Source organism: Takifugu rubripes, chromosome 13, assembly GCF_901000725.2.
Source record: "Takifugu rubripes chromosome 13, fTakRub1.2, whole genome shotgun sequence".
Lineage (NCBI taxonomy): Eukaryota > Metazoa > Chordata > Actinopteri > Tetraodontiformes > Tetraodontidae > Takifugu > Takifugu rubripes.
The window spans coordinates 12,130,725-12,157,958 of record NC_042297.1 but is presented as its reverse complement, the minus strand read 5'-3'; the positions used below and the strand labels follow the sequence as shown (position 1 = coordinate 12,157,958).

General features: G+C 44.9%; 3 protein-coding genes across 9 annotated transcripts in view; 2 read left to right on the top strand and 1 right to left on the bottom strand.

Moving 5' to 3' along the window:
- The window catches only part of LOC101065079 (C-myc promoter-binding protein-like), a 29,542-nt gene extending 14,416 nt beyond the window's left edge, over window positions 1-15,126 (bottom strand). For 2 of the 6 annotated variants that reach the window (XM_011609853.2, XM_029845856.1), the window contains exons 1-11: window positions 14,153-14,940; window positions 7,011-7,341; window positions 5,202-5,448; window positions 4,314-4,383; window positions 3,249-3,418; window positions 1,713-1,999; window positions 1,499-1,565; window positions 1,300-1,358; window positions 1,076-1,220; window positions 817-992; window positions 386-486 (exon numbers count right to left, since the gene is read on the bottom strand). In XM_011609853.2, the coding sequence (XP_011608155.2) occupies window positions 386-486; window positions 817-992; window positions 1,076-1,220; window positions 1,300-1,358; window positions 1,499-1,565; window positions 1,713-1,999; window positions 3,249-3,418; window positions 4,314-4,383; window positions 5,202-5,448; window positions 7,011-7,321 (1,633 nt within the window). In that variant the 5' untranslated portion in view covers window positions 7,322-7,341; window positions 14,153-14,940. Of the gene's footprint in view, window positions 1-385; window positions 487-816; window positions 993-1,075; window positions 1,221-1,299; window positions 1,359-1,498; window positions 1,566-1,712; window positions 2,000-3,248; window positions 3,419-4,313; window positions 4,384-5,201; window positions 5,449-7,010; window positions 7,342-14,152 lie in introns of all 6 variants that reach the window. The other 4 variants (XM_029845853.1, XM_029845854.1, XM_029845855.1 and 1 more) reach the window with 4 other exon arrangements.
- A 4,044-nt stretch (window positions 15,127-19,170) lies between these two features.
- On the top strand, window positions 19,171-20,761 carry LOC105417286 (golgin subfamily A member 6-like protein 22). Its single transcript, XM_029846541.1, has 2 exons — window positions 19,171-19,220; window positions 19,381-20,761. Exon 2 carries the CDS (start codon window positions 19,383-19,385, stop codon window positions 20,727-20,729), a length of 1,347 nt encoding a protein of 448 aa, XP_029702401.1. The 5' UTR covers window positions 19,171-19,220; window positions 19,381-19,382; the 3' UTR covers window positions 20,730-20,761.
- Window positions 20,762-22,806: 2,045 nt separating this feature from the next.
- On the top strand, window positions 22,807-25,203 carry socs4 (suppressor of cytokine signaling 4). Of its 2 annotated transcripts, none has more exons than NM_001122865.1 (2): window positions 22,807-22,986; window positions 23,433-24,629. In NM_001122865.1, the coding sequence occupies exon 2, from the start codon at window positions 23,450-23,452 to the stop codon at window positions 24,620-24,622; it is 1,173 nt and encodes a 390-aa protein (NP_001116337.1). In that variant the 5' UTR covers window positions 22,807-22,986; window positions 23,433-23,449; the 3' UTR covers window positions 24,623-24,629. The 2 variants fall into 2 exon arrangements, with proteins under 2 accessions (NP_001116337.1, XP_011608037.1); XM_011609735.2 differs by having other exon boundaries at window positions 22,895-23,033; window positions 23,433-25,203.
- The last annotated feature ends 2,031 nt before the right edge of the window (window positions 25,204-27,234 follow it).

Below are 27,234 nucleotides of genomic sequence, written 5' to 3'. Positions count from 1 at the left end.
AGATAAATATTATAGATATGCAGCCCTGCCAAGCATATTAATAATTACCATCTCACTGGACTGGAAAATGCATTTATACAGTTGCTTCAGCTGAGTGAGCAGCAGGGTTCAATTCTGATCTCTCTCCTCCACAAACATCAGAGAGACCAAAACAATGGCCGCCGCTGAAGGGCACACGGGTAATTAAAAAAAATGTGCTGTGATGGGATTTCTGCTGGCTTTACATCAACTGAATGCACGATGCACACCGGTTATGAAAAGGGAGCACAAGCATATTACTGTCGAACTTCGCGTATTCGTTACTATTTTGTCATTTGTCTCAGATTTATTTTAACACAGTAACTGCAGAAAACCATCATTTCATTTTTGCCAGCACAGCACTCACCATGAAGCAGCTGCTGGTGGAGGTTGCTCAGCACATTCATGAGGTTTTTACAGGCTTTCTTTGGCAGGATCTTCCATGTGAGGGCTCGCTTATCTTCATTACTGCAAAAGCAGAAATACACAACTGACCTCTTGGGACCCCTAGAGGTAGGACTAAAATCCAGACCGCCCTTACACACGTGACTGTTAACAATGCCAAAAATCACAAAATCCCACCCATGACAAACTTTATTTTGAAATCCATCAGAGCCTATGAAAATAAACCCTTCCACCCAGCCTAACAATTTAAATTGGAGAAACAGAACATAAAGTATACACATGTGAGGGTACCCCCCCCCCCCCACATCCCTGATTAAACACTGGACGCCGACAGAAGCTGCACAAGCGTCATTTTGCCCCTCACGACAACAATCATGGGTGCTCCATGCTCACTGGAAGATGGTGTTGGTGTCCAGGTCAACACAGGTCACATCAGGCGGGGGGTCGTACAGATCAAAGTAGCGGGAGTCAACTCCCACGATGAACGGGCAGGGGGCACTCAAAACATCAGCCAAGGCCAGCGGGCAGAGAGGAATATACGGGCACGGCCAGTGGAACGGGAAAATCATCTGAGAAGGGAACCACGCGATATGCAAAATAAAAAGGCTGATGCCGTACTTTTAACCCCCGCAAACATCCCATCGAAACTTACGGACACGAGTGCCTCGGTGACGCTGGTCAGCACGGCAGGTCGCAACGAGTGGACCAGGATCTTGTGTTCGGTGACGGCGAGCACCAGCATGGTGACGGCGTTCTCTGGTCCGAGGTTCTCTAGCAGCGTTGAGAATCGACCACCGCTGAGGAAAAAAAGAGTTGGTTCATTCCCATTTAAATGCTATACGACGACATTTCAGCGCTCTTTCTTGTCCTCTCTACCTGAGCGGTAATGGAGAGGAAACGGGCTGGCTCAACATCAAACTGTCGTGAGGAGAAAGCTTCAAGAGAGTAAATGAAAGAAATCAATCCAAATTCAGCAAACTAAAATACCTGCACCAAATCCTCCAACAAGTAGGGCTGATGTGACCAGAACGATCCACTTAACACGTCCTCAGCAGGCAGCAAACAATACTCTTACCTGAACTAGGATACGAGGACGCTGAGAGGAGGGGAAGGGGACTTTGTGCATAAAATGAGAGATATGCCTGGCAAGACAAGAATAATCATTTTTAAAAAGATACAAACATTTGGAGGGTTAAAGTCACTGACTACCCTGAAATACACAAATTACAGAATACACACTCTCGCTGATAAATGATGGGAGTGAGAGACAAATAATAAACACAACTCACTTCTCTATAGGTTGCACGTGAGGGCCGGAGATGGAGTAGCGATAGAGGAATGTGAGAAACTTGCGAAACGCGTCAAAGAACGGCCAGTGGGAGAGGAGGCAGATGCATTTGTTGGTGTAGACGGAGCACTGGGTGGCGGCGCTGTTGCTGTCGGCTGCTGTTGACGCGGAACAGGAGGACGAGGATCTGCAGGGGTCCGGGTTCGGAAGGCTCAACTGGGACCGCTGCTGATCGTTCAGGCACTCTGGCGGGAAAGTCTCGTAGAACTGAATGGCGGCACCGTAGACCTGAAACAAGTATGGCGATGTATGTACAAGATATAGGGGGGAGATAGGAAATCCCATTTTAGAAGAAAAATTCATATTTATAAAACTTCTGAGAAAGGTAGAGTAAAAAAAAAAAAAGAATCTGCACTCACGACAAATAAACTACCAGAAATGGCATCTGGGGCCAAACAAACAGCAGCTATCAGAACCGATGGCAGCATTCGTCTAAAGGGATCTGTGCTTCCTGGAACTATCAGGCTTTCCCAATTCTCCCAGATTTCCACAGAGCAGTGTGAGGTTATCAGCTGACTGGCTCAACAGCTCTTATTTACATTTCAATACATTTTTGATTAAAAACCCTGATAGAATTCATAATTAGTTTCGCCTTGGTGAGCGGCAACATTTTAGTATCGGAACTATCGGGAATGAAAAGAAAACTGTCTGAATTGTAAAATTCCAAGTAAAACATATTACGCAATGCGGCGTGTATCAGGGCCAAAAGGTTTAAAGGTGAGTCTGCAGATGGCCAGAGTCCTGCTGCTCTGTCCCAGTCTGGACTTGGCCAGTAAAACATGTGTCGGTGTGCAAACTGTCCTCATCAAACACCCCCTCCATTACAAGAGGCCCCACAAATGCACACATACATAGATGTATTGCACACAAACTGAACACAACAGCAGCAGCCAACCATTGATGGTTTGGCACCAGTAACTACTTCTGCCCCATGCCTTGGTGTTCAGTGGAGCATTGTTACACAATCAGCTGGTTTTGGATGCTGTTGAGTGTGTTTCACCACATAATTCACGCACAGCTCAATGTTATCATCATCCCAAGCGGACCAGAGTCTGAATCCACAGATAGGTGGGAATGTGGGTTTAGCTTTGGCAATCAAGACTTATTGTAATTTTGTGGTGTATACTGGTAAATTAGATGTTATATCACAGGACTCCCAGCATCGCGCAGGGTTAACAGATTTTATCTCAGCCAGACAGGCCATGCTACCAAGAAGAACCTTGGTTGTAGGACCACAGGGTTTGCCCCGAGACGCAGCCCACAAATGCCTGACCCACTTTCCTTTGTGGTTTTTGTCATTGTGCAACAGGCTGCATTAGTCTGTGGTTGTGTCAGCTGTGTAGACAGCAGTTATAGTCTGTTAAAGTCTAACAGTCACTCACATCCTGTCATATCTCATGCCACCACTGAAGCATCACCTGGATGAAATTAGACAGGGGAAAAAAGGCATAACAGAAGAATGACTTCTCCGATTTACCTTCTCTCCAGAGGCTCCAGTGAGGACAAATGTAGAAAATACAGGGAGGGAGTATTTGGTGTTTGCTGGCCAGCATTCAATTGTGGCCCCCATGGGAAGGCAGAAGAGGGGAACAGACTGTGGTAGGGGAAACGACTCGTAATCCTCCTCTGGGTATCTGCTGAATAAACCTGACATGACCCCAAAACACACAAGTTAAACAGTTAAAACTTAATTAAGGCAGCTGGTAATTACAATCAAATCTCCTGTGGTTTTTTTTCAAATATGAGAAAACGAACGTGCAAACCAGCGTAAATGAAACTCATTTCACTGTCTGTAGCAAATGCTGGGCTTTCTGATAAGTAATCAGTGTGATGTAATTAGGTTTTCTGGTCATTAATTAGCAGCATAATGCACAAACAAATAAAGAGAGGCTGAGGTTTGCTCCTCTAGACAGATACGGAGAAGTTCTAAAACATAGCTAAAAGTTTTCACGCGTGCGGGACTTTTCCTGGACTGCTGAGAACAAACAGCTGAATCATCCCAAATCTTGGCTGAAGCAGATGGGATCGCATCATCCAGCGTGCTGAACAAAACTGAATCCACACCCAGCAGCACTGAGCCAACAGTGTTATCAGAGAAATCACATTCTCCTGTCAGTGCACTAAAGCTCCACATACTTCATTAAAATGATGCACATAATGGAGACTAAACATAAATTACCCATTTTAGAACACACCTAGTGTGCAGAAGTGTGTCCCCTCACTAATACTGAGGCCTCCAACACACATTAGCAAGCCTGAACTTGCAGCACAGCTGCTACAGAACGTGCATGTGGAGAGTAGACACATTTTAAAACACAGCTGCAACAAATACAAGGAACACAGTGTTCGATGTAATAAATATTTAACACTTTAATTTAAGTCCAACTTGGCTGTTTTCTCCTCACTGGCACTTTGCGATCATGCGCAGAGTTTTTCCTGAGCCACAGTGTGGCTATTTTGATTTCCTACATGACCAGGAACAGGAAGTAAATCAGCACAAGGATCTCCATGCACCGGTACTTATGGGATTAGGAGGGCTTACCTGCTTTGTAGGCTATTGTGTTGGTTTTGGCCACAGACTTCTTGTAACACAGATAGACAGAGGAACCCCACTGAAATCCAGATCACAAACAGAGAAATTCAGCATGATACCGTGCAGGAAAGACAACAAATCAGCATAAAACAACTTCAGACAAGCAGAACAACACCAATTATGGCCCAGCCTATTGTGGCTTAGCACCTGAACTCATCTAAAATGTCTTTATCTGGCCAGTCTGGGTAATCATTAGCAAACTCTCCAGCAGCAGCTCAAGCAGAAACATGAGTGCATCATGTCCAGTTCATTAGACTGTACGTTTAATAAAATGACATCCAAATCACTTGCAGGGATTTTAGTTATTCCTTTATTTCAGCAGAAATCTTTAGATTTATACGTGGAGCACTGAGTGTGTGTGTGTGTGGGGGGGGGGGGGGGGGAGTGGAGAGACATCAGGAGAATATACAGGGAACAGGTGGGCATGTTTCTGGGTGAAGAGGAAAGTAAACACAGGATTAGGAGCCATCAAGTTTAGAGGACTCTACTTTCATGGTTAGATCAGAATGACCACTCAGCATCGATAAACCTCATAAAAATAACTGTACCACATAAAAAACTGTCAGTTTTTAATGAGGTTTTTGACGCTTTTGTCACAAGTTAAGCCTGATATTTGACTGATCCACACTGCCGTGCATTTGAATAAACCCGGTAACAAGGTCTTTTAGTCATAACTCTCTTCTGAGCATTAGCCCCTTCCACACAGATACGGACCCAGTCAATTAACTGTGTATAAATTCAAAAGTTATCAACATAAACATAAATCACGGGTTAGAGCCACTTCCAGCTCCTTGCGAGACTGAGCCACAGTAACAGGGGGTTGTCGGTGTCTCTCACCATGCTGCTGTTGAGATTCTTGTCCACCTTGCAGAATGTGTGTGGGGGCGTCTCCCCTTTGCTCGGGATGATAATGCAGATGTCGGTGACGGCGAGGGCAGAGTGGGGCTGGCTCTCAGCTGCCCTGCGGTAGGTGATGTAGATGCGCTGGGAGGAATTGCCGCTGATGTTGGCTGGGCGTCCAGAGGGGGTGGTCTGGATCAGATGACAGCCCTGCTTCAGCCGTTCCTTCCATTCATACAGCACTCTGTGGAGGGGGGGACACGGTGTCAGCGAGCAAACCTCTGGATCATTCAAGGACCATGTCGGGAAAGAATGATCTCCAGGGGCCAGTTAGGTGTGGCTCGTCACAGCTTTCGGAGGCCGAGCAAGTGGGTTTTATTAAGTTTAATGTTTGCTTTGGGCCTCATAACAGCAAAGCAAACTGGTGAGAATCATTAGGAGAGTTTGTGCAGCAGCATTCAACCATCTCTGAGCCTTCAATTTTTTTTTAAACAAGTTTAGCCAAACCTTTTAAACCTAATATCACATGACCGCCACACAGATTTACACTACATGGACAAACCAATAATCACGTGAGCCAAAATATAAGCCAATAATTCTTAAACTTCAGCTTTAGTAAAAGAATGCTATGTGGTTGACTGCTCAGAGATGAGCGACAGTGGTTTGACTTTTAAAAGATTCCATCCTTCTGTTTCCATTATGCACTTATCCCCCATTACTGTTTCATGTGGAGCTGAAAAGGCATTTTTGTGGCGCAATGGGAAAGCTGAAAGAATTCTAATTATTCTGTCTTTGTTGTCCATACTCCAATTACCGCTGCAGCAGTTCTCTCTTTGCGTCGGCTTCTTAATACTTTCTTTGTTGTTTCGGCTGATCTTTATGTAATGACGATGACTGTCCTCAGTTATCCAGGTTGAAGAGAATTCAATTGGACTTTCTTTAGTTTTTCAAGGACAGTATTTCTAACACTTAACATGTAATTTTCTCTACTGTACATGGTCACCAATGTTAAAGGCAGCGACTTGTAAATCAACATCTTCCAGCTCATGTCAGTGGAAGTGCAGCCACTTCAGAACACAAAGCCGCTGATGCTGTGTGAGCCGAGCACTGATAATCGCTGCACTCTGCAGCGTGAGAGGCGGATATGAGGCTCCTTAGTGTTGTCACCACCTGGCTCGGGCAGTCCTGCGTGGCAGATGATGGAGTGGAAGACATCTAGAAATTAGACTGGATTACAGCCAGGGGAGGGGTTGGAAAAACTGCTGCTTCGGACACTTTCCAAAATCTTTAATCCCTTGAGACAATCATAGGAGTTTAACTTTAAGATGTTTGTTTGGAGGAGCAAATGAGGAATTAATGCAGCAGCAGCAATTTGCAAAAACATGTGTAGGACAATCAGGATGGATTTTCCCCATTAGCCTTTATTGTCCCTTTATTTCACCTGACTTGGTGTAAAGAAATCATCCAGTAGTTTGTACTGCAAGTGTCTGCGGCAGGAAAGCTTGATCATTATCAGTAAACTATCTGGACCATCTTTGTTATCTCTGTCTTCGTTTAAGATCTTCCAGAAACTGTGACACGATGGTTAGAAAATTAAAAATGAGGTGTCCAAACTGCCTAAAAAAGTAACTGCAGTTTGGCAGTAAGTTTGAATTGGTAATCAATACCTCTGTATCCTTAGCTTGTTTCCTAAATAACGCTTTTACCCTGGAGGAAAGAGCTGGTGCACCATGTTTAGGTTTCAGAGTAAAATATACACCTACTAAAGATAGCCAAGAATAAAAAGACAATCACAGGCTCATTTACCCCAAGTCAGTCAGTGGCGGCTTGTCACGACCCCTTCTGTAGCACAGGAAGATCTGTGGCGCCATGAGGCCACCGTTGTTCAGGTCAGCCGAGTGCCCGCTCGGGGTCTCTTCGATGCCGCAGTAACCTGGTGGCACCTCCTCACCCAACGAGCGGATCACCACCGCCACGTCGGTGATGGGCGCCTTTGGTTTAGCCGTCTTGTGGCAGACATCATCAAAGTGGATCTCCTGGTCCAGCGGTTTGGATGGGTCCGTCAGCCCGGCCACCACAAAGTAGTCGGCTACACGAGGGCCTTTGTCTTCCATCATCTCCCATCCCCGCCTGCTGGCTGCACGGATACAGAGGGAGAGGAGAGATTGATTTTCAGGTACAGATGGGTCTGACATCCTTGGAAGGGCAGTACAGTAAAAATTATGAGGCATAAATCTTTCAGAGGTAGACCAGGAGAAGGTCATTTGAAAGGAGGGAGTAAACTGTGAGAAGGACAAGGGGCCACATTTAGGCACATTTTCAGATTTGGCTAACAGCCTTTGATTAGATTAACTGTCTTCTTGAAACTTCTGACAAGAGGTCGGCCGTCTTCAGTCCCCAGTCATTTTTAAAACAGGGTCAACGAGGTGCTTCCTCACCACATTCTCCCTCATTTCCAAGACAGGTCTTCTTAAAGGCTTAAAGGCCATGTGATATCACATAATGTCTTCTTGAATATGTCCCGAAAAGGTCGTGTCCTGACAGAGGAGCAGCATATTTTATGTCTGATGGTACAAGCAAGCATGTAACCTTCAGAGAGAGAAACAGTCCGCCGCAGTAGAAAAAGCTGCTGAAAAGAACGTCGCATTCAAATCAGAATTTTACTCTGTTCGATCAGGGCTCATTTCTGAGTAACTGAACTGGCAAAACTGTTTAAATTCCACCCAAATGTTGTAAGAGGGTGTGGGGAGAGAGGCTTTATTAACAGGGTGTGTAAATGCAAAGAAGCCACATCACAGAGGACAGACCCAACCTCCCTGACCTGCATGAGGCCTCCATCATGTTTTCCTCAGCTACAGCTGAACAGTGTATGCTGCTTTTGGAAAATGTTCTATTGGTTATGTAAATAATTAAAATCTTCATCTGGTGAGATCCAGTTTTATGTAGCTCAAGTACATTAATCAAACCATGTTTTTTAAAAATGAGAAGACCACACCGGCCCTGAGAAGCTGAAGATAAACACATAAAGGCCTGCTGTGTCCTTTTAAAGGACATTTAGAGAGATACTAATCGCCTTTGTGCGTGCAGCATTTGTCCTCTTCCTCAGTGCTAGCGCCAATTAATGATTAATATGGGGCATTATGAGTTTAACAAGATGTCTGATAAAAAAAAGAGATAATAGTTCAAGCTAATAGTAACATCTCCCTGATTGAGGCATTCCAGAAAATTTGGCCGCTGTAACTCTCCCGTGGCTACTCTGAACCATGGGAGAGTTACGGCACATCTGCACAGCATCCTGAGTCCTGGACCAAAATCCACTGACCGGTTCCTGCCAACGCACACAACGCACGTGCATTTGTTCGTGGAATGCATTCAACACACAGAGGAAAGGACGTGGTCCTGCGTGTGCAGCGATTACCCTTTAAAAAACCGCCTACATGGGACTTCGCCACAGCGTAAGATGCTGGACAAACAGCTGATGCGAGAGGGACACAACTCACATTGGTGGGACCAACACACGTGGCCCATCAACATGTGTGCACGTGTTCGCAGCATTCACGCACTCACAACCTGTGTCAAACACATGGTTTTGTAACGAGCTTGTAAAAACCCCCCGTTTGGTTGGTCTTCTTTAAAAATATCTAAAACACACGCAGCCTGCGAACAAAATGGAGCAATGGTGACACCCTGCAAAGAGGCCTGGCTTTGGTGTCGATCACCACATCAGCAAGGCCGCGGCTGTATTAATCCATCCAGAATTTTTGTTTCATTAAACACACAACAGCAGTTTACTACTCAAGCTGTAAAGACAAAGATCTAGTCAAGATCCTTATAGTTTCACCTCTGCAAAGTCAAGGAGTGTAGGATGGAGGGACGAGGGAGCTGAAAATACCACAGAATTCAACTGCAGCGACATCTTACATAAGCAGGAATGCATACAAATATATGTTTGTCTTTAACCTGCTTTCTCTTCCTTCATTCACTGAATCTTTGGGAGCAATGCGGTCTGGATTCCCTTGGAGAGCTGTGACTTGCGTCATGTTTGACACGTCAGAATCGGGCCGTCTTGTAGAATAAAACCTCCACTCCACCATCTGAAAACTCTAATCCAAATATTTTAATTTACTGGCTGGCCTGGCAGCCCGGAGAAGCTTTTGGTCCCGGGGTAAACGCCCAGAGAGGACTGATTCCACCCAGCATATAAAGTTGTGAGCATTTAAGAGAGGATGTGCCTCACGCAAAGCTCTTTAAAAGGTCAGAGGAGCCCTTCAGAGTGATTCTGAAGCGCTGCAGAAAATATTTACACTTTCCCGTCTCCAGTCTGTCTGGAAAGCTCTTTAAACGATGTGGTGAACCTGCACTGAAGGTATTTCCTAACATAGTACAGCAGGTTGCGTGGGTTACGGAGATTCTGCAGTAATCACACAGGGTAGAGTGGTGCAGGAGAGGAGCGCCACAGAAACCCGGAGAGGCTGGTGCAGAGCCGCGGACACAGCTCCACAGCCCAAAAACCACAGCAGTCATTCCGGGTGGAGTTCGCTAAGATCTCCGAGACCCGGCACGCTTTAAAATGGTGCCACGGGGATTTCGTTTAAGCTAACGTGACGGCACAACAATCTCCAGCCGTCATGGGTTGAGAAGAACCGGGGTCAATCAAACTCAGCAAAGGGTTTCCACATGTTCCCGTCTCCCCTGGCCAAGTCGCTGCACTCCGGCTCCAGCTGAAGAGACACTCGGCACAGCAACGGCCACAGCAGGGCAGACACGTGGAGGAGGTGAAAAGGAATGTGCTGAAGAACACAAACACGAGCCAGTAGGAAGTCTCGCCCGCCAAGCATCTGCTTCTCGTTAGCCTGGAGGAGTGGGCGTTTGGCCCCCGACGCCTCTCTGCAACATCAGGTCGTGTAACATTTTGAAAGAAAGATGACCTCTGTGGGAAAGTTTTTAAATGCAAAATTATAGGTTTTGCGCGCGAGGCGCCGGCTTTTCTGCCAGATTCAGAGAGAAACTCAGGCTGCTCGACACATTTCCAGCCAGTCGTGCTCACACCTGAGGGAAACCAGGAAGATCAACTCAAGCCCATTAAAATAATGAGATGAACATGACACAAATGGATCCAGCCATTTAATCACACAATAACGAGCAATAACCATACACGTTAACTGCACTTTGATGGAATCAATGTGCACATCCGCCAGGGCAGAGCACAAAGTAGACCTGCTAACTGCTGTAACATTTCCACATAGATGTCTTAATAATTAAGTGCATAGATTTCCTTGCAAGATCTAAAACAACTATACATTGAAGAGGTTACTTTTTAGTCACTCTGTTGGCTTCAGTTGTGTCAGCCAGAGCTGTCAGAGTATTTAGCCTTTAAATAAGATATCATAAGCTGATTGTAATCGGCGCCCCTGCCGAGGTGGACCAAATCAGACGTCAGTGAGTCTGACACCGTTTCCCAGCAGGCGCGGATGAGCATACAAAGTGACCCAACTTTGAAAAGATGCCACCGCAATATTTGGATGATTATGGTATTTTTTGTTGGAATAATAACAAAGTTTGGTCCAGATAATTGTGCCTCCTCTGCTACAGCCGGAGCTACCCGGAACACCAAGAGGAATGTTGACAAAAAGGATCAGTGCCCACGTCTGTGCAATTATATATAGATACTCCGTGGAGGCAAACTACAAAAATGTTTACCACAGCTGGTGGTTTCATCTGTGGGGGCTGCAGGAGACAAATGCCTGCAGTGCAGCGCGTTCCATTACCTACTGGGGAGAAGAGGAGGCTCCCGTATCTGGAGTTAATTGAAGCAACAGTTTCCATGCATTTTAGAAAAATGTTAATGATGTTACAGGTTCTCTGTGTCAGAGGGAAAAGGAGGGCAGATTTTACAGTCAAAAATGCTGTGACTAACTTCTGAAAGAGAACCTCCTCTGCAGATAGACTGGAGAAGATCTTATTAATACAGGGACTGCTGATGCAGGGTCCTGAGGGAGTTCTCCAGGAAACATGATCTCACTGGCCTACCTCTCCCCCGGCCTTTTCATGTCAAACGTTTGTTCACTTTCCAGCCACCGCACCAGGTTTTGGAGGGAGCAAGGTCTCCCGATGTCTCCAAATGATGAGCAGCATGCGAGTGACAGTCACCAACCTTTGTAGAGCTTGCAGACAACACAGCGGAGAATAATGGAAGAATCAGACATTCGTGTCCCTCAGCATTGAACGCGACGCCTACACGAGCATTAAAACAGCATGAACCCATCTTTAGGTGTATCAGTAATAATGATAAGGATGTTTGTTTTCACTGTAAATTGCTGGTCGTCGGGTCTTTAATAGTCTTTTTCTCCAGACATTCCCTTCTGAAAACAGTGATACTGATGGAATTGTGAAACCTCCGTTGTTCTTCGCACCAACACTCAGGGGACTTGATCAATACTTGAAACAACGCTGCCTGATGTGAACTTTATTTTCTCATTAACGCGCAGATATTACAGGCTGCTGCTGCATAAGGTCCACAGAGAATACGAGGGCTCGTATTCAAACAAATAAAACATCTGCGCTTCTCCCTTTACACTGGCCAGCGCTCAGATTCGATTCCGTCTGTTATCAGGAGCCACCACCATTGAGGGCACATCCTGCTTTTCTCCCAGCAGACAATACTACAAGCTCACAGCTAATTGGTGTTTGTGGATAGTATTCCCTGGGAACGTGTAATCCTACTCGGAGCTGGTCTCCATCTCCTCTGTCATCCCCACATGCAAAAATGACAACCAGACTGAATTTCCTGAATCTTGACAACATCTTGCAAATTATTGTGATTAAGTCGATATCAAATGCCTGATGTTTTCATTAAAAGCTAGAAATGGAGCAGGCGTTCATAAAAAGAAAATACATTTTTTCTCGCATTTGTCTTCTACGGGACGGAAACGATGGATCCTGTTATCCCGTCGCCCTGAAACCGAAGCTGCGGGTCAGCCGAGATTGAAGGAGAGCAGCGATATTTACACAACAGCAACATCGTCCAACTGGAGGGAGATCAGAGAGCTCCGGAGGGCTTATTCAGGGACCCGCCATCTTCATCCATCAGGCAAATCATCAGAAAGGGCAAATTTTACACTCCAAAAGGCAAACAGGCAAAAATGAGGATGTCTTTGCCATTGTGAGCTGCAAACACCTCCCACTGAAAATACTCTAAAGACGACCATCTCTTTAAACCTGCATCAAAGCTTAGTTGTAGAGGGGGAAAAAACTACTACAGGCAGGCATTTTCCTTCAGAACCCGTGAATATCAGACCTAGTTTCTTGAGGGAGCACCCACAGGGAACCTCTTCAGCTGCAGTGCAGCGGCTCCAACCTCCCCAACTGCAAAATGGCTCCAAAAACGTGTCGCACTAAGAGCAAACCAGCTGTCAGGAGCCAGAGAAGATATGAGATGAAGGACTAGCTCGTTATGTGGGTAAATCATAATCCATTGACTATATTCAGTGTTACTTGTCCAAAACTGTGCAGGGCATCAGATGATTCGGGGTTAGGTTGGGGTTAGGCTGCATATTAGCTCTGGTTGCAGTGTTGCAGCCTTTGAGGGAACAGTTAATGTACGAAACTTAAAAACGTTCCCTCGGATGGCAAGGCGCAATTCAAGTATAGAGCCAGTGTTTCTTTGAAGGACATAAAAAAAAAAGACGTCCAAATAAGCACTAAATGACTGAGTCCTATCTCCTCAACTCTCTGATCACTAAATGATGCAAAAAGAGGAAAGTATGTGAGCACTCGTAGAGTCTGTGGGGGAGTATTTGATGTAAATTATAGGTGTACAGCAGGCAGCCTTGAGGCCAGTGTCGGGGGTGAGGGGGGGGCCGGGGTTAGCGAGTGTACCTGGAGGCTTCAATCAGCCAAACAGACGCGGTCTAGCCGCACCTCCTTTGATCTTCAACTCACCGTTGTAAATCCTCTTGAGGGACCTGCGCGAGACCATGCAGGCCGAACGTCATATGGCCGCTCACAACCGACCACCCTGTCCCTCAGGAGCGGGACAAAAGAATGCAGCCAGGAGAATTTCCATCATCGAGGGGGGAAAAGATCAACCGATGCAGAGAGTTATGGGGCTCCAGCGTAGGTTACCTTTCTGGTATGTGGAGCTGAGGCTTTGGAATCACAGGGTTTGACTTTGGGAGTATTTTTGTCACACGTACGACTGGAGCGGACGTGCCCGTCTTGTGTGGCATGAAGGAAAGTTGATCCTCACAAGTGTCAGGTAGAAAAGACACCGTCCCTGCTCCTGTCTGATGTCTACAACAAAGGGAGGAGCTCTGGACCAGTGTCCCCAGTCGAATACTCAGACCTGTACTGGCGCAATAAGGCATTTAAATGGGACCACAACACTGAAACTCCATAGTAACAACTTTGAAAGTTCTTAGAACGGTGTTGGCACCACTCTACTTGCAAAATCCAAGTCATTGCACATTATGTTTTGGTATTTTAGGAGCAAAAAAAAAAGGCACAAAGTGAACAACCTAAAATAACCCTGGGGGGTGTACCAGCGCGTTGGGGGTTATTTTTAGCTCCGAACGAGCGCACGTTACTGGCTGAACACCTGGCAGCCTATTTAACCGGTCGACTGGAGGGTTTAATACCCCGAGACCGGTGCTCTGTTCTGAACACAGGTACGGCAAATGTTGAATTCTGCTTGGTCGCGAACAACCTGTGGCACCAGCTCCGGATTCGGCGCATGACAGGCGAATATTCCGAAAATTCCGAGGGCAAAACTGTGATTAACGACGAGAAGTGGGAGAGGAGGAAAAAAACCACACACACACACGCGCGCACACACCGGGGGCAGAATGACAGAGCTAGCATACGCGGGTGGCAGGCTGTCGTGGCCCCGGCGACCTCCGTCAATCCCACATCGGTCAGTCACCGAGAGCGGTCGATCGTTCGGTACTCACCCCCGCTTGTGGACGTTAAAATCGGACCTCACACGCAACGTCAACCGGTGTCGCCTACTGGCGCGGGTTCATCACAGCCACCGCCGCCTCGGCCGAGGGACTGGTGTGAGCCGCGGGGGCTGTCGGTTTCTAAATGGCTCTCCTCTTGCCTCCCTCACGACAGGGACCGAGCGGCGCCGCTCCGGTCAGACAGTCGCCGCGCCGGTTCTCCCTCCGCCGCCATCTTGGCTGTGATGGGAATCCGCCGGTCGCGCGCTCACAAGCGCTCGCGCTGGTCTGCATTATCATCATCATCGTCGTCGTCATCGTCATCATCATCATCATCATCATCATCATCACCACCATCACCGGAGCCTCCCAACAACAACCTGCCCAGTTCCAAAGTCGCATACTGGTTCTGATCTTTAAAGGGTTTAATCGAGAGAACCCTCGTGGAAAGTGCCAAAGCTGGATGTTTAGTGTGAATCTGTGCTGGGGAAATTACATTAAAGTTGTAAATAAAGTCCTCTGTAGCGTCTGCAAACGCTGCCTGGGCATATTTGGGAAGTGGAGACAAAAGTGGCACCTTCTGCAACAAGCGCTGTTGGCAGGCAGACTCATGATGGGATTGTGACATTTCACCTTGTTGTTTGCTCAACCCAAAGGCTTTTGCAAATGAAATGCTGACTATCTACTTTCTACTGCCTAAATATATATACTAGACTGCGGGTTTAAGTCAAAATATGTGTGGAAATGACCTGTTTGGCGGTGTTCTGCGCTCTATGAGTGCCTCTAGGTTTAAGTGGCATTTTCACCTCAGTTACGTTTCTCTGCTGCCATCTGCTGGATCTTACTGGCAAACACAGTTGGATTTTCCTCTTTAAAAAAAAAATCCTTTAATAATTTTTTGATTTACATCAAGCTTATTATTGTGATTGGATCTATGAACAATTATAAAGGAAGAAAAACTAATTGGAATCTTTAATACTGTCTATATTATTGACCTATAGACCAATTTATTCCTGCAAAATAAACCCTATTTATGCATTTTACAGGAGAACCTTAATCATCATCTCTAAACTGTCCTGGAGTTTAATGCCTTTGACCCGATGATTACAACATGCCTTCAGGTAACAGATGGGGATGACAGCCTTCTGTGCAGTTAATGGTTTTAGTGGTGATTAACTGTGTCCTCAGCTCACAGACTATAGTATACGTGTATACATGAGACGTATTTGATCATTTGTGCATAAAGGTTATATCATAGCTGCATTGCTCATCTTTAGAGTTATTTTGTCATATACCTCCCATGAATGTACCCATATGGCTTATATGTTTCAGTTTCTTCATACATTTTTCTCATATTGTATTAACATTTACAAACTTTGGAATATATTACTACCCAAAAATAACAACTAAAAGCTTTCATACGAAGCAACATTGAGCCGCTGATTAAAAGAACGTGTTTCCCTAATATTTGACATTTACTACAGCTTTCTTCATTTTTCAGAGAATATTTGGCCAGTTGATGGCGCTCTTTCATCACCAGAAATGTTCTTCTCTTCTCTTAATTCATGACAAACGAAGCAGCTAAAGCTCTGGAGTTGACTTTAGATGTCATCTCGACATTTAGCAAATGGGACAATCAATATGGATATTGATGCCGATGAGCCATTTTTGGATCAAAACGGCTTCTTTTGTGTTCTGATCGAGATTATTCTAAACCTCTGTGCCCGCTTTTACATCTGATATGTACTGGTTCAATGTTGGGCTCAATTCAGCTTCATCAAACTGCTGCTCAAGTTCTCCCGATGGTTCCATATGCTCCGACCTTTATGTCACCCATCTTTCTGCTGTAAAATAAGCTGTGCACCCACAGACAGTTACTGGAATTTCTCCTCTCCTCTATTGATTTTCTCTGGGGTTTGCAAATGTTTACATGGCCGCTGAGAGACATCCAAGCTGCTGCGAACGATCCCCTTCCCTGCTCTTCGCCCGGTGCATTAGAGGCCTGCAGACAGGCAGGAAGTGAGCTGGACGATAAGCTGCAGGGAGACAGAGAGGCTGTCAGAGCTTCCCTTGCAGTCGGTCTGTCACTATCTAATAAAGAGCGAGAAGAAAGGGCCTCACTTTTTCCTGTTCTGATGGCTCAAGAGTACCTTAAAACTCTGTCCTTGACTTCATCAAAGTCGTAGTTTGGGTTTCAATCCTCTGTCACAGAATAATCTCGAGTAGTGCCAATGAACTACAATTTTTAGGCATCAGAATGATGCAGAGTTGAGTTCTTTGCTTCTGTTTATTCTCACCTGATTTGGTTTGGGAGTATTACAGAAGACCTGATTTATGCATTACGGCTGCAGGACATGTGGCTGTGAGGGTCTTTTCTTTTCCAGAAATTAAGTATCAGCACAGAATTCTGATCTTTGACCTCTGACACCTCCGCTTCCCCACCATCATCCCAAAAAGGGAGAACATCCTCCTGTGAAATCAATACACTTTCACATCAGGATTCTTAGAAACTAAAGGATTTAGTGAAATCTGATATCGCTGATGTCCTGTTATTGATTTGGGATATCCTGATGCGTCGTGACGCATCATGAAGATCATCAGCTGCCAGATCCCAACTGAGCTGCAATATGTTGTCTGTAAGAGTCCACTTTGTCCATTGATTGAAAATGGGCTAAGTTTATCTTGAACCCATCAGCCTTACACTTACAATGCTTCATTCTATTTCAAAATCTAAATAAAAATCTACATTTTGCTACACCAACAGGGTCCAGCCTCTGTTCTCCAGTGCAGATGCAGAACTGTGACATGCAGCAGTAATAACAGCTAATTATGTTATCTGCTTCCATATTGATTTATCCTGTCAGGGCTTTGCTTCATAATGAGCTGATGGAGCCTAAACCAGCATCCACTCACGTCCTGCCTCACAGCCAGCTGCTGCTTCCACCCCTGATATCATATCGTCGTGACAACCAGCACAACAAGGCCGGAGGTACAAGAGTGTCGTTATCTAATCTTGTACATGAGATGTTAAAAGTGGCAAATATGGCTGCGAATTTTCCAACATCCATTAAAGGTTCAAGTAAGAGTTAATTTATATCTAATATGATATACTCTATCTGTGTGTGTGTGTGTGTGTGTGTGTGCTTTTTTGGGAAGTGTGTGATTTGACAAAAAGACAACATGCACAGCTGAAACAGTGGCCTAAGGACTGAACCCTGGGGTACTCCATGTATCCACATTTATTTGTAATTTATCACCAATCTAGCTTCAAACGCCTTCATTTTGTGTTTGTCTGTGTGTGTGTGTGTGTGTGTGTCTGTGTGTGTGTGTGTGTGTGTGTGTGCTTGCTTGCGGGAAACCGAGCATTTGTAGACATAAATAAATCTCCCCTGGGGGAAGTGGATCCAGCAGCTTGTGTGTCTGATGACTATCACAACTCGTCTCCATGTTAATTGCTACACACTGTGCACATGTTGGACACAGACACACTCATATGCACGTCTCCGTATGTAGAAGAGACACTTGACTACTCAAAAGAGGCATCAAAGAGAAAATCTATTTAATTTGAAATGCTCTTACAAATTATATTTGACTTCTAAAGGAAGGAGCAAGAACAAATAACTTTCCAATTTACATAAACGTTAGGAAAGTATAGAGAGAACCCTGTTAATATTACTATTACTTTACACATGACACAAAAATAGTTTAAATGTTTTCTGCACACATGGTCCAGTTTTCATTGATCCACACACTTTTTCATCTTATTAGATTAACATCATTACCTCCACCAAGGTCACGTAATAGCCAGTGTGTCCGATTTTTAGCAAAATAACTCAAAAAGTTCTGAAAGGATTTTCAGGAATGGGCCAACATTCTGGATTCCACAGGAACTTTGACACTTAATCTTCCCATGATCAACGGATATGGGTTTTGATCATAAAGCAGCCTAGTCCTATATAACCTTGGATCATTCCACATATTGTGACTTAATTTACTTCGCCAACTTCTGAGCTCTCCGAGTTACCTCTGCCAAGGAGGGTATGTGACTAAAAGAAAACTTGAAAAAATAGATAAAGCAAAAGAATCTGTGTTTCTGAAGGACCTATGACAGGAAAGTGGATTATTTCAGGGAAAAGAAAAAGACAAGTGAGAAGTACAGCCTTGTTCTGATACAGATCAATGAAAACAACTGAGAGGAGCCAGAGACTCCCCGCTGATTCAATTTACCATCTCTGGTAGCACACACACACACACACACACACACACACACACACACACACACACACACACACACACACACACACACACACACAGACCATCAGGGATTTTTTTTGTAGTGAGAACCATGCTTCAGCAACCTAGCTTTCCTTTAACTCATCTCTCCATGTTGTCTGGTTCTAATTTTCCATTGACCTTTATTATTCAGTGGGTCCATAAAAATAGATAACTGAAAACAACTGGATGGAAGGATTTCAGTGCAGAAACAAAGTGGTTTGGAAAAAAAAGGATTCAATCAAGGGCCATTGCCAGGAGATCAACCAGGATCACGAGACAAGTCCAGATCTGAGGGGAGACTGGGCCATAACACACAATCCATTAACACAAGGGGGTAAATGCTGGACTGCTTAACAGAGACAACCTGGGACAGAAGGAAAAAGGAAGCGGGTTCAAATACTTAAGACGAGGTGACTCAGATGCAGGTGATTAGATCTGGAGAGGTGGAGAGGCACAAACAGGTCGGGGAGTGAGAAAAAAGAATGATGTGAAATGACACGTAACATAAAGCACAACAACAGTAGTATAATCATTTCACACATCAATAGTTTTGTCAAAATTAACTAATGACAATGTTATTAACAGTTATATATGGCTACCACGTCACAGTCGTTAAAAGCACATCACTAATGAAATCAAACAAGTTGAAACATCAAAGAAAGCCTTGCTAAACAAGATCAAAGGTGCAAAGCCACAAAAGGGTCATAACCCATACATCATTTTCAGCATTCAAACTAAATTACTATTAGTATATTCCTCCCACTCTAACCACATTCGGCAACTTGAGACTGAAATACAAAACAAGGTACTGCACCCAAAAGACAACTGATTTATTAAGCAACATGTAAAGTTATGTTATGTTAACATGTAAAGAACACGTAAGCTAAAAAAAAGAATAATTTGTTTGACATATATGATTTTGTGCTGTCGACCATGTTCTGTTTTTTTGTACATTCCCCTGGCAGAGATGGAGACTGTTCCGGAAAAAGGAGATCAGGGACATCTGACAAAGACAATGGAAGAGGCGATGAGGAAGCTGAGAGAACTACGTCAGGAAAACCAGGAGCTGTTGCACTCGGCAGTGACCTGGAATCAAGAAGTCAGCCGCCTTAAACAAGTCCTGGCTGACAAAGACAAGCAGCTACGCTCGACCCTGGAGATGAGGACCGTTGATCACGACGATACTCTGAACGTGTTGAACAGCACAATGGTTGAACTGGAAGAGAGGAGGGAAGAAGGCGCTCCCAAAGAAGACATCACACGGCTGGAAGAAGAGAAAGTTGAGCACCAGAGAGAGCTGTTTGGGAGGGAAGGGAGATTTATGGAGAGGATCTTTAAGAAGCAGAATATATGCTTGCAGATCTCAAACAGCGAAGAAACCCCCCGAAAGCAGCTGCTGAAGCTAGAGAAAACCTTCAAAGAAGAGCTGAAGGTGAAAGAAGAGGAGATGAAGCTGCAACTCTTGTGGAATAGAGAGAGTTTTATGCAGAAGCGTTCTGAAGAGTTGACAAAGTTTAACCGAGAGCTTGCCAAAGGAGAGGAGGCCATGAGGAAGCAGCTCTCCGACAAAGAGCACAGTTTCCGGGATACCATGACTGAACTTTGTCAACAGTGGGAGGAGAGAGCACTGCAGTGGAGCGAGAAACAAAAACAGCTGGAGGAGCTGCTGGAGGAGAAGGAGAAGGCCAGAAAGGAACTGGAGGAGGCCAACAAGCTGGAGACCCAGCATCTGGAAGCAGAGATCTGTAAAGTTCAAGATCGTAAGCAATACAGCCTCACAGAAAAACTGGCAAATAAGATGGAGGAGTGGAAGGAAGAGCTGAAGGAATTGCAAGAAGAAAACAATGAGCTTCACAGATCAGCCGAGACCAGGGTAGAGGACATTGGTCTGCTGAAAGAACTTCTGGCTGACCAAAGCAAAAAGGTCAGAATAGCCATAAAGAAGCAGCAGATGAGGAGCGTCGCTCACACCAACACCCTGAACGTGTTGAGCAGCACAAAGGTTGAGCTGGAGGAGACTCTGAAAAAATGCAACATTCTCAAGGAGGACCATGCCAAACAGGTGGAAGAACTAAAGGATGACCACCAGAGAGAGCTGTCTGACAGGGGGGAGCGATTGAAGGAAGAGTTCTCCAAGGAACAGAGAAAATGTTTGCAGAAGATCGTAAACACAGAAGAAAACTACAAGAAACAGCTGCAGGCGAAGAGGGAGAAGTTTAATGAAGAGCTGAAGCAGAAAGAAGAGAAGATGAGGATGTCTCTCTTAATGAATGAAGAGAACGAGAGGATCTGCTGGAGCCTGGAGGAGAAGTAGTAGGCTGGAAAGGACCCCTACAGGCAGAAGATCCAGCTACTGCATGAAGCGATCCATAACCTTTTTTTGATCAAATAGAAGATAAATTTATCCTTATCACCCATCGAAAAAGACTGATTGAATGAAACGATTAGATTTCCCAGATTAGATTTGAACCCTACAGCAGAGCTGAGCCATTTTGTCCGGCTGGAAATGGAAGAAACGGTTCCAACAGAAGGTAATTCCCAGCTGTATCAGGCGTTAGAAGTCATGTCGTGTGGTAGCGGCTTAAACCGACACCACCGGGGTTCAAAGTTTATCAAACCAAAAGGTATTAAGGCCCGCAAAGGCTAACTGCCTTTTTGACACGTGCAACTTGTAGTTCCACCCCTCCTGGCTGCCTGAATATCCATTAAAAATAACTGATGCCAAAATACAGGCAGCGCAAAGGCTCCGGGGAGCATTAATTATTCATAACTGCTCCTGTTGGCTGTGATCAATATCTCTGTAATGTGGGATAATACGAGCCCCCAGTCGATCCCAGTTGCTTCAGGTTAATGGGTCGACTTGATTTCACCCACTGCTGGAGGCACTTCCTGCATAAAACCCTGCACTTCACCCCGCAGACGCCCTGTAACACCACAGGAAGTATGTAAGTACAGGACAAAGTTGTTTTCAAACTGATCGAGTGGGAATCTCGGCAAGCCCAGCATCTTTTGCTGGAAATGTTGGGTCAGAACGTGGGTCAGAACATGGAATGTTATTTGGTGTAATTTAAGATTTTTGTTATTTTGGATTTCCAATGCAGAATATGACGGTATATAAATAAAGATTGACTGATCGTCGCCCCCTGTGGTCGTCTAATGAACTGCATCTCCCGACACATGGGTATTGAGAAGATATTTTATTTACCTTAATTACCATTTATTAATTAAACACAAAGGCGTTGTAGCTCTGCAAACTGTGTTTGTATATCTGCTTTACATATTTCCTGTGTGATTAAGATCACACGTATTTCACACGTTTCCGTGTCTACTCTCCCCACAATCCATCAATGGTCCAAGTCCCTCCAGGCTGCCCTTTAATGGAACGGGTTCAATGTACCATGTAGTGCGGTAAATGCTGAGTTTCTGAGAATCTGTGAATGACTCGAGGGAAGTATTGCCAAGTCCCAGGTCAATATGGCTACTCTGCACCAGTTAGCAGTTGTCAGGTACTTTTGCTTTGTGCTAGTTGGATTAGAATGACCCTAAATATGACATTGAGGACAAGTTGATGGGAGATTTGGGGACAACAGTTGATGTATTCCGGATTCAGTCCAGATGAACCTTTATTATCAGATCTATCAGTCCAGGAAACAATAGCTTTTAACAATAGTTTTACTTTAATTAAAAGACTATATGCAAAAGCTGTGACCTGCCTTAAACTAAACAGACCTCCCCTACTTTATTTGCAAAGCCATCCGGACAGTCGACCCTGACCCTAACCCTCACTCTTCTTCACCTGATTAATCGATCTGGTCCTTTGCCAGAACACGTGAGGTTATAATCTGGCTGGGTCTGTGTGATAATGCAAAGAACATTAAATATTCAGACAGGAGGAAGCCGAGCGTCACTACATTATCTGAGACGTCAGGCATTTATCGATGACCATCCTTTATCTGTCGGGCACGAGTGAGCACAATAAACTACTGGGAGTAATGTAGTTTATGTTTTGCATCTGATAGAAGTGGACAGATTGGCTCATGAATTATACATATCCCAAAATCCATCCAGAGTCAGTCTCACATGACATCACCTTAACTGGGAAATCTTTCTCTCTGGAAGTTTTACTGGGAAACTCTGAGGTCGTGGATCGCTAAGTGAAGCTTTTTAACGCGTTTTTCCTACAGTGGTGTTACGGACTGTTTATTGTCCTTTGAGCTCCCTATGAAGTGAAACTTACAGGCCTCAACTTGGCGTGCAGAAATAGAATTAAAGCAGGGCTAATTCACTTTGTGAATGAAAAAGCACTCTCTGACAGCTGTTTCCCCATTTTTGGGATGGACTCCCTGTGTGGACGCGTAAAGAAAGAGAGGAGAAGGAGGACGTCTCAGGGACATTAACCTGAAAAGCCTCCTCCTCCACCCCCGCATTTCTCCCCAGCCGACCCCCCTCCCCTCGTTCATTCAGCACTGGTCTTGTCCGAGAGGAAACTGCCGCCTCCTCTGGGATTTGGCATCATAATTATATAGGAAGTCTGAGGAGTGCTGCCTCAGAGCTGGGGAGGCTGTCGGCTGGTCGCGTCTCAGCATGGATGTGCCATCTGCCTGAGAGAGCTTGGAAGGTAAGACAATCGTCCTCCTTCGTCTTCAGGGGGTTACCAACGACAGAGAGTGAGCACAGCTTGTGCTGCTCTTAGACTGTTGGTTTTTTCCCGTTCCTTTTTTTTTTTGTTATTGAGCATTTCTGCAACTGAGGCTTTACAGTGACAACATGAAATTCTCCACTTTTAGACAAATCGGTCCCCACAGAAACTGCTTCTAAACTCTGCACATTCCAGTTGACATTTGAAACAAAGGTCTTGACTGATGAGAGTAGATAAAACATCGAGTTCAGAGTTCAGAGTTAAACGTCTGCTTTTTGTGGTATTTTCTGGAATTGTCTGCAAAGTTCTGTGCTGGTGCTGAAACAAAAACGCGTGTATAGTGATTAATGTTACATTCCTTTATGACTGTTTTTTCAGTACTGTAAGACACAAACATGTCGGAGAAGAAGCCAAAAGGTTCTGGCACTCGACCCAAATGTGGCTTCCGCAGTTGGAGTGCAGACAGCTACATCTGGAGAAGCAAGAAACGCTCTCGGAACGGGTCGACTCCCAGCGGGCTGGACTCGGAGGGGACGGAAGAGCTTGGCGGGCGGTCCACATCCTGTCCGAGGCGTCGCCGGGAGAGGATGTGTAGCTGCACCACCCTCGGGGACGGGCCGGCCTCTGCGGACAACGACGTGGTCTGTCGCAAGGCCTTGTCCCGCCGCTCACTGCGACAGAAGTTTCAGGACGCCATGGGCCAGTGCCTCCCCCTACGCTCTCATCATCACATCCACCACCATCACCCACCGAGCTCCTCACGACCATTTTCTGTGCTGTTCTGGTCCAAACGCAAGATCCATGTCTCAGAACTCATGCAGGAAAAGTGTCCCTTCTCGCCCAAATCGGAACTGGCCCGGTGTTGGCACCTGATAAAAAAATATGCCGCCCACCCAACTGCTATGAAAGACATGGAAGCTCCACTCAAACCTAGTGTCTCATCCTCCTCTACCTCCCCACCACAGACCCCTCTGTCCTGGGATGACATCTGCTGTTCTCCTGGACCTGGAAATACCAGTCTGGAGGATTGGGACCCTTCTTGTCCACATGGGGGCGCAGAGGGACGCTGCAACCACACCGACTACATCCTGGTTCCAGACCTCCTCCAGATCAGCAACAGCCCCTGCTACTGGGGGGTTCTGAACCGGTTCGAGGCGGAGGAGCTCCTGGAGGGCAAACCGGAGGGCACATTTCTGCTGCGCGACTCTGCCCAGGATGAGTACCTCTTCTCGGTCAGCTTTCGTCGCTACAGTCGCTCCCTGCACGCGCGCATCGAGCAGAACGACAAGCGTTTCAGCTTTGACGTGCACGACCCGTGCGTGTACCAGGATAGCAGTGTGACAGGACTGCTGAGACACTACAGTGACCCGGCCACATGCCTCTTCTTCGAGCCGCTCCTCTCCAGTCCCCTGTCGCGCACCTTCCCTTTCTCCCTTCAGCACCTGTGCAGGACCCTGATCTGTAGCCGCACCACCTACCAAGGTGTGGAAAGTCTGCCGCTGCCTCCGCAGCTCAGGGACTACCTGCGACAATACCACATCAAATGCGATGGAGCCTGCGCTTTCTGATAGTTTGACCATAGAAAAAAAAATGTTTTTTTCTATTAAAAAGGGACCACGAATCATCGCTGACTGTGATGAGCATACATTAATGCACATTTAATGCACAGGGTTACTCATGCTTTTTTAAACGATTGCTGAACCCGAAGCATTGCGTAATAAGTGCACTTGTCTGAATTGCACACGGTTTTGCACAGTTTTCAAAGGTTTGACACCTTGGGTTTCCCCTCTAAATGTCTACGGACACTTGCAGGTTTGCAGTGCAAAATGATTCGATACTGATCTGGAAGACTAAACTCTTCTAACCTCTTCAGACTTGCAGTGAACCAAGTCTGATCACTTTAGGCGGTTAGTTCCAAAGGATCTTTTCTTTCATTGTAATCCTGGAATCAAAAACAATAAAGATTTTTGATAACTGTTTTTGTGCAGAAAATGCATAAAGAAAAAAATACACCTGACTTTTATGGCCTCTTTGTACCACTACCTGAAGCACCAAAAGAGAGGTTGTGGGCCTATTTTGCTGGCATTTGTGACATAAAAGCAACACAAACTCAAATCTCAAATAAACTCTGCAGTTGTATTTCTTCTGTTTCATGCATTATTTATTGTGATGATCCCAAAGCCTTTTCTCTCTCTTATATCCTGTAAGTATCTCCATTTGGTTCAGCGGTGAATTTACACTAAAAGACTCATAAATATAGTTCCTGGGGTCAATCCCTGTGACCGCCATCATAGTTCTCTTTCCATCACAAAAAAAAAAAAAAAAAATCAAACCAAGAAAAATGGTTTTTACTGCATTCTTCATTTTCACCTCAAGGTGGCAGCACGACTCAAGTTAAGCGGTATTCTCCCGACCTTCAGTCCAGGAAGGAAACAAGAAGTCAATTTTGCTTCTTCAGTCCTTGTTATTTTCCCCGACTAAAGTATTCAAATAAATGTCTACACAGGCCATAAATTATATGTAGTTGTATCTGTATATTTTGAGTAGATGTCTTGTATAACTGACATTTTTGTTTTGACCTGGACTGATTTAACGGTCCAGCTCACGTCCACCCTCCTTGATGGTCACAATTAGACAACCTAATGGATTGAAAACGATTGTTTGAAATAGCGTCGTGACAGCAATTCACCCAGCTCTACAAAGGACACCTCTAAATGTCAAAGCCTCAATGGAGTAAACTGGGGGGAGGGGGCACAATAATATTACGGTATTTATATATTTCCTTATATATTTCCGGGAAAAAAACTCATTTGCCTTTAAGCTTCTCTCTTTATCTCCACTAAAATAACCTGGTTGGACCTGCACAAATGCAAAATATGATCAACTATATTTAATAGAATATTTTATTATTATATTATAACATGCGGGTCATGTTCTTCGACTTCTCTTCTGGCTTCAACACCATCCAGCCAAGACTGCTGAGGGCTAAGTTGGAGAACATGCAGATGGATGCTCCCCTTGTTTCTTGGATCGAGGACTACCTGACAGGTCGACCACAGTTTGTGAGACTGCAGAGCTGTGTGTCCGACCCCCTGAGGAGCAACACAGGAGCTCCTCAAGGAACTGTGCTCTCCCCCTTTCTGTTCACCACCTACACAGCTTCCAGTACCACTCTGAGACATGTCACCTCCAGAAGTACCCGGATGACACAGTCATAGTCGGATGTGTGGAGAATGGACAAGAGGATGAATACAGGGACCTTGTGGAGAGTTTTGTTAGGTGGGGCAGGGAGAACCTTCTGCAGCTCAACGTGACCAAGACGAAGGAGATGGTGGTGGATTTCAGTAAAAGCAAGTCCCCTCCCTCCCCAGTCTGCATTAGTGGGAAAGATGTGGAAATAGTGCCATCTTACAGGTTCCTGGGTGTTTCAATCATGGACAGTCCCTCCCACCCCCTCCACAACACAGTGGACAAACTGAGAAGCAGCTTCAGCAGCAGACTCCTGCAGCCTCGCTGCTCTAAGGAACGCTACAGGAAGTCCTTCCTGCCGTCCGCCATTAAACTCTATAATTCTTCCAAACCCACTCAATAACAATAATTGTCCAATGTTTATGTTGTAATTTTATTTCTATTTTATTCTATATTTATGTATATATGCTTATAATATGTATATGTATAATATGTATATATTATATGTATATATTATGTGTGTGTATATATATATATATATATATATATATATATATATATATATATATATATGTTATATGCTTATAACGTTCTAATCTTATTTGTATCTATTTATTCTATTTCTATACTTTGTAACTACAAAACCTAGACTACAGTTATATTTATCCATGTTAGGCTGCTACTACAATTCAATTTCCCTACGGGGATGAATAAAGTTCATCTTGAATCTTGAATTAATATATAGTTCTAATTTAATTATATATTGTTATACCCCTACAACAATACGCCAGGTGATATATTCTTACTTTTCAAGCCCCAATACCCTATAAATTAAATTGTGACCTTGAAACATCTGCTTCAAGCTTTAAATTTAGAATTCTGTGCGTCAAAAACTTTTGCAAAAACTTTAACGCACGAGTATCGTTGTAAGTGGTTTTGTTTCGCTCAGTGAACGACGTAGGGGGCGTTCCGTCGGTGACGTCATGACGTA

Coding starts and splice junctions, on each gene's coding strand:
- LOC105417286 (XM_029846541.1), top strand. CDS start 19,383: ATGGAGACTGTTCCGGAAAAAGGAGATCAGGGACATCTGACAAAGACA.
- socs4 (XM_011609735.2), top strand. CDS start 23,450: ATGTCGGAGAAGAAGCCAAAAGGTTCTGGCACTCGACCCAAATGTGGC.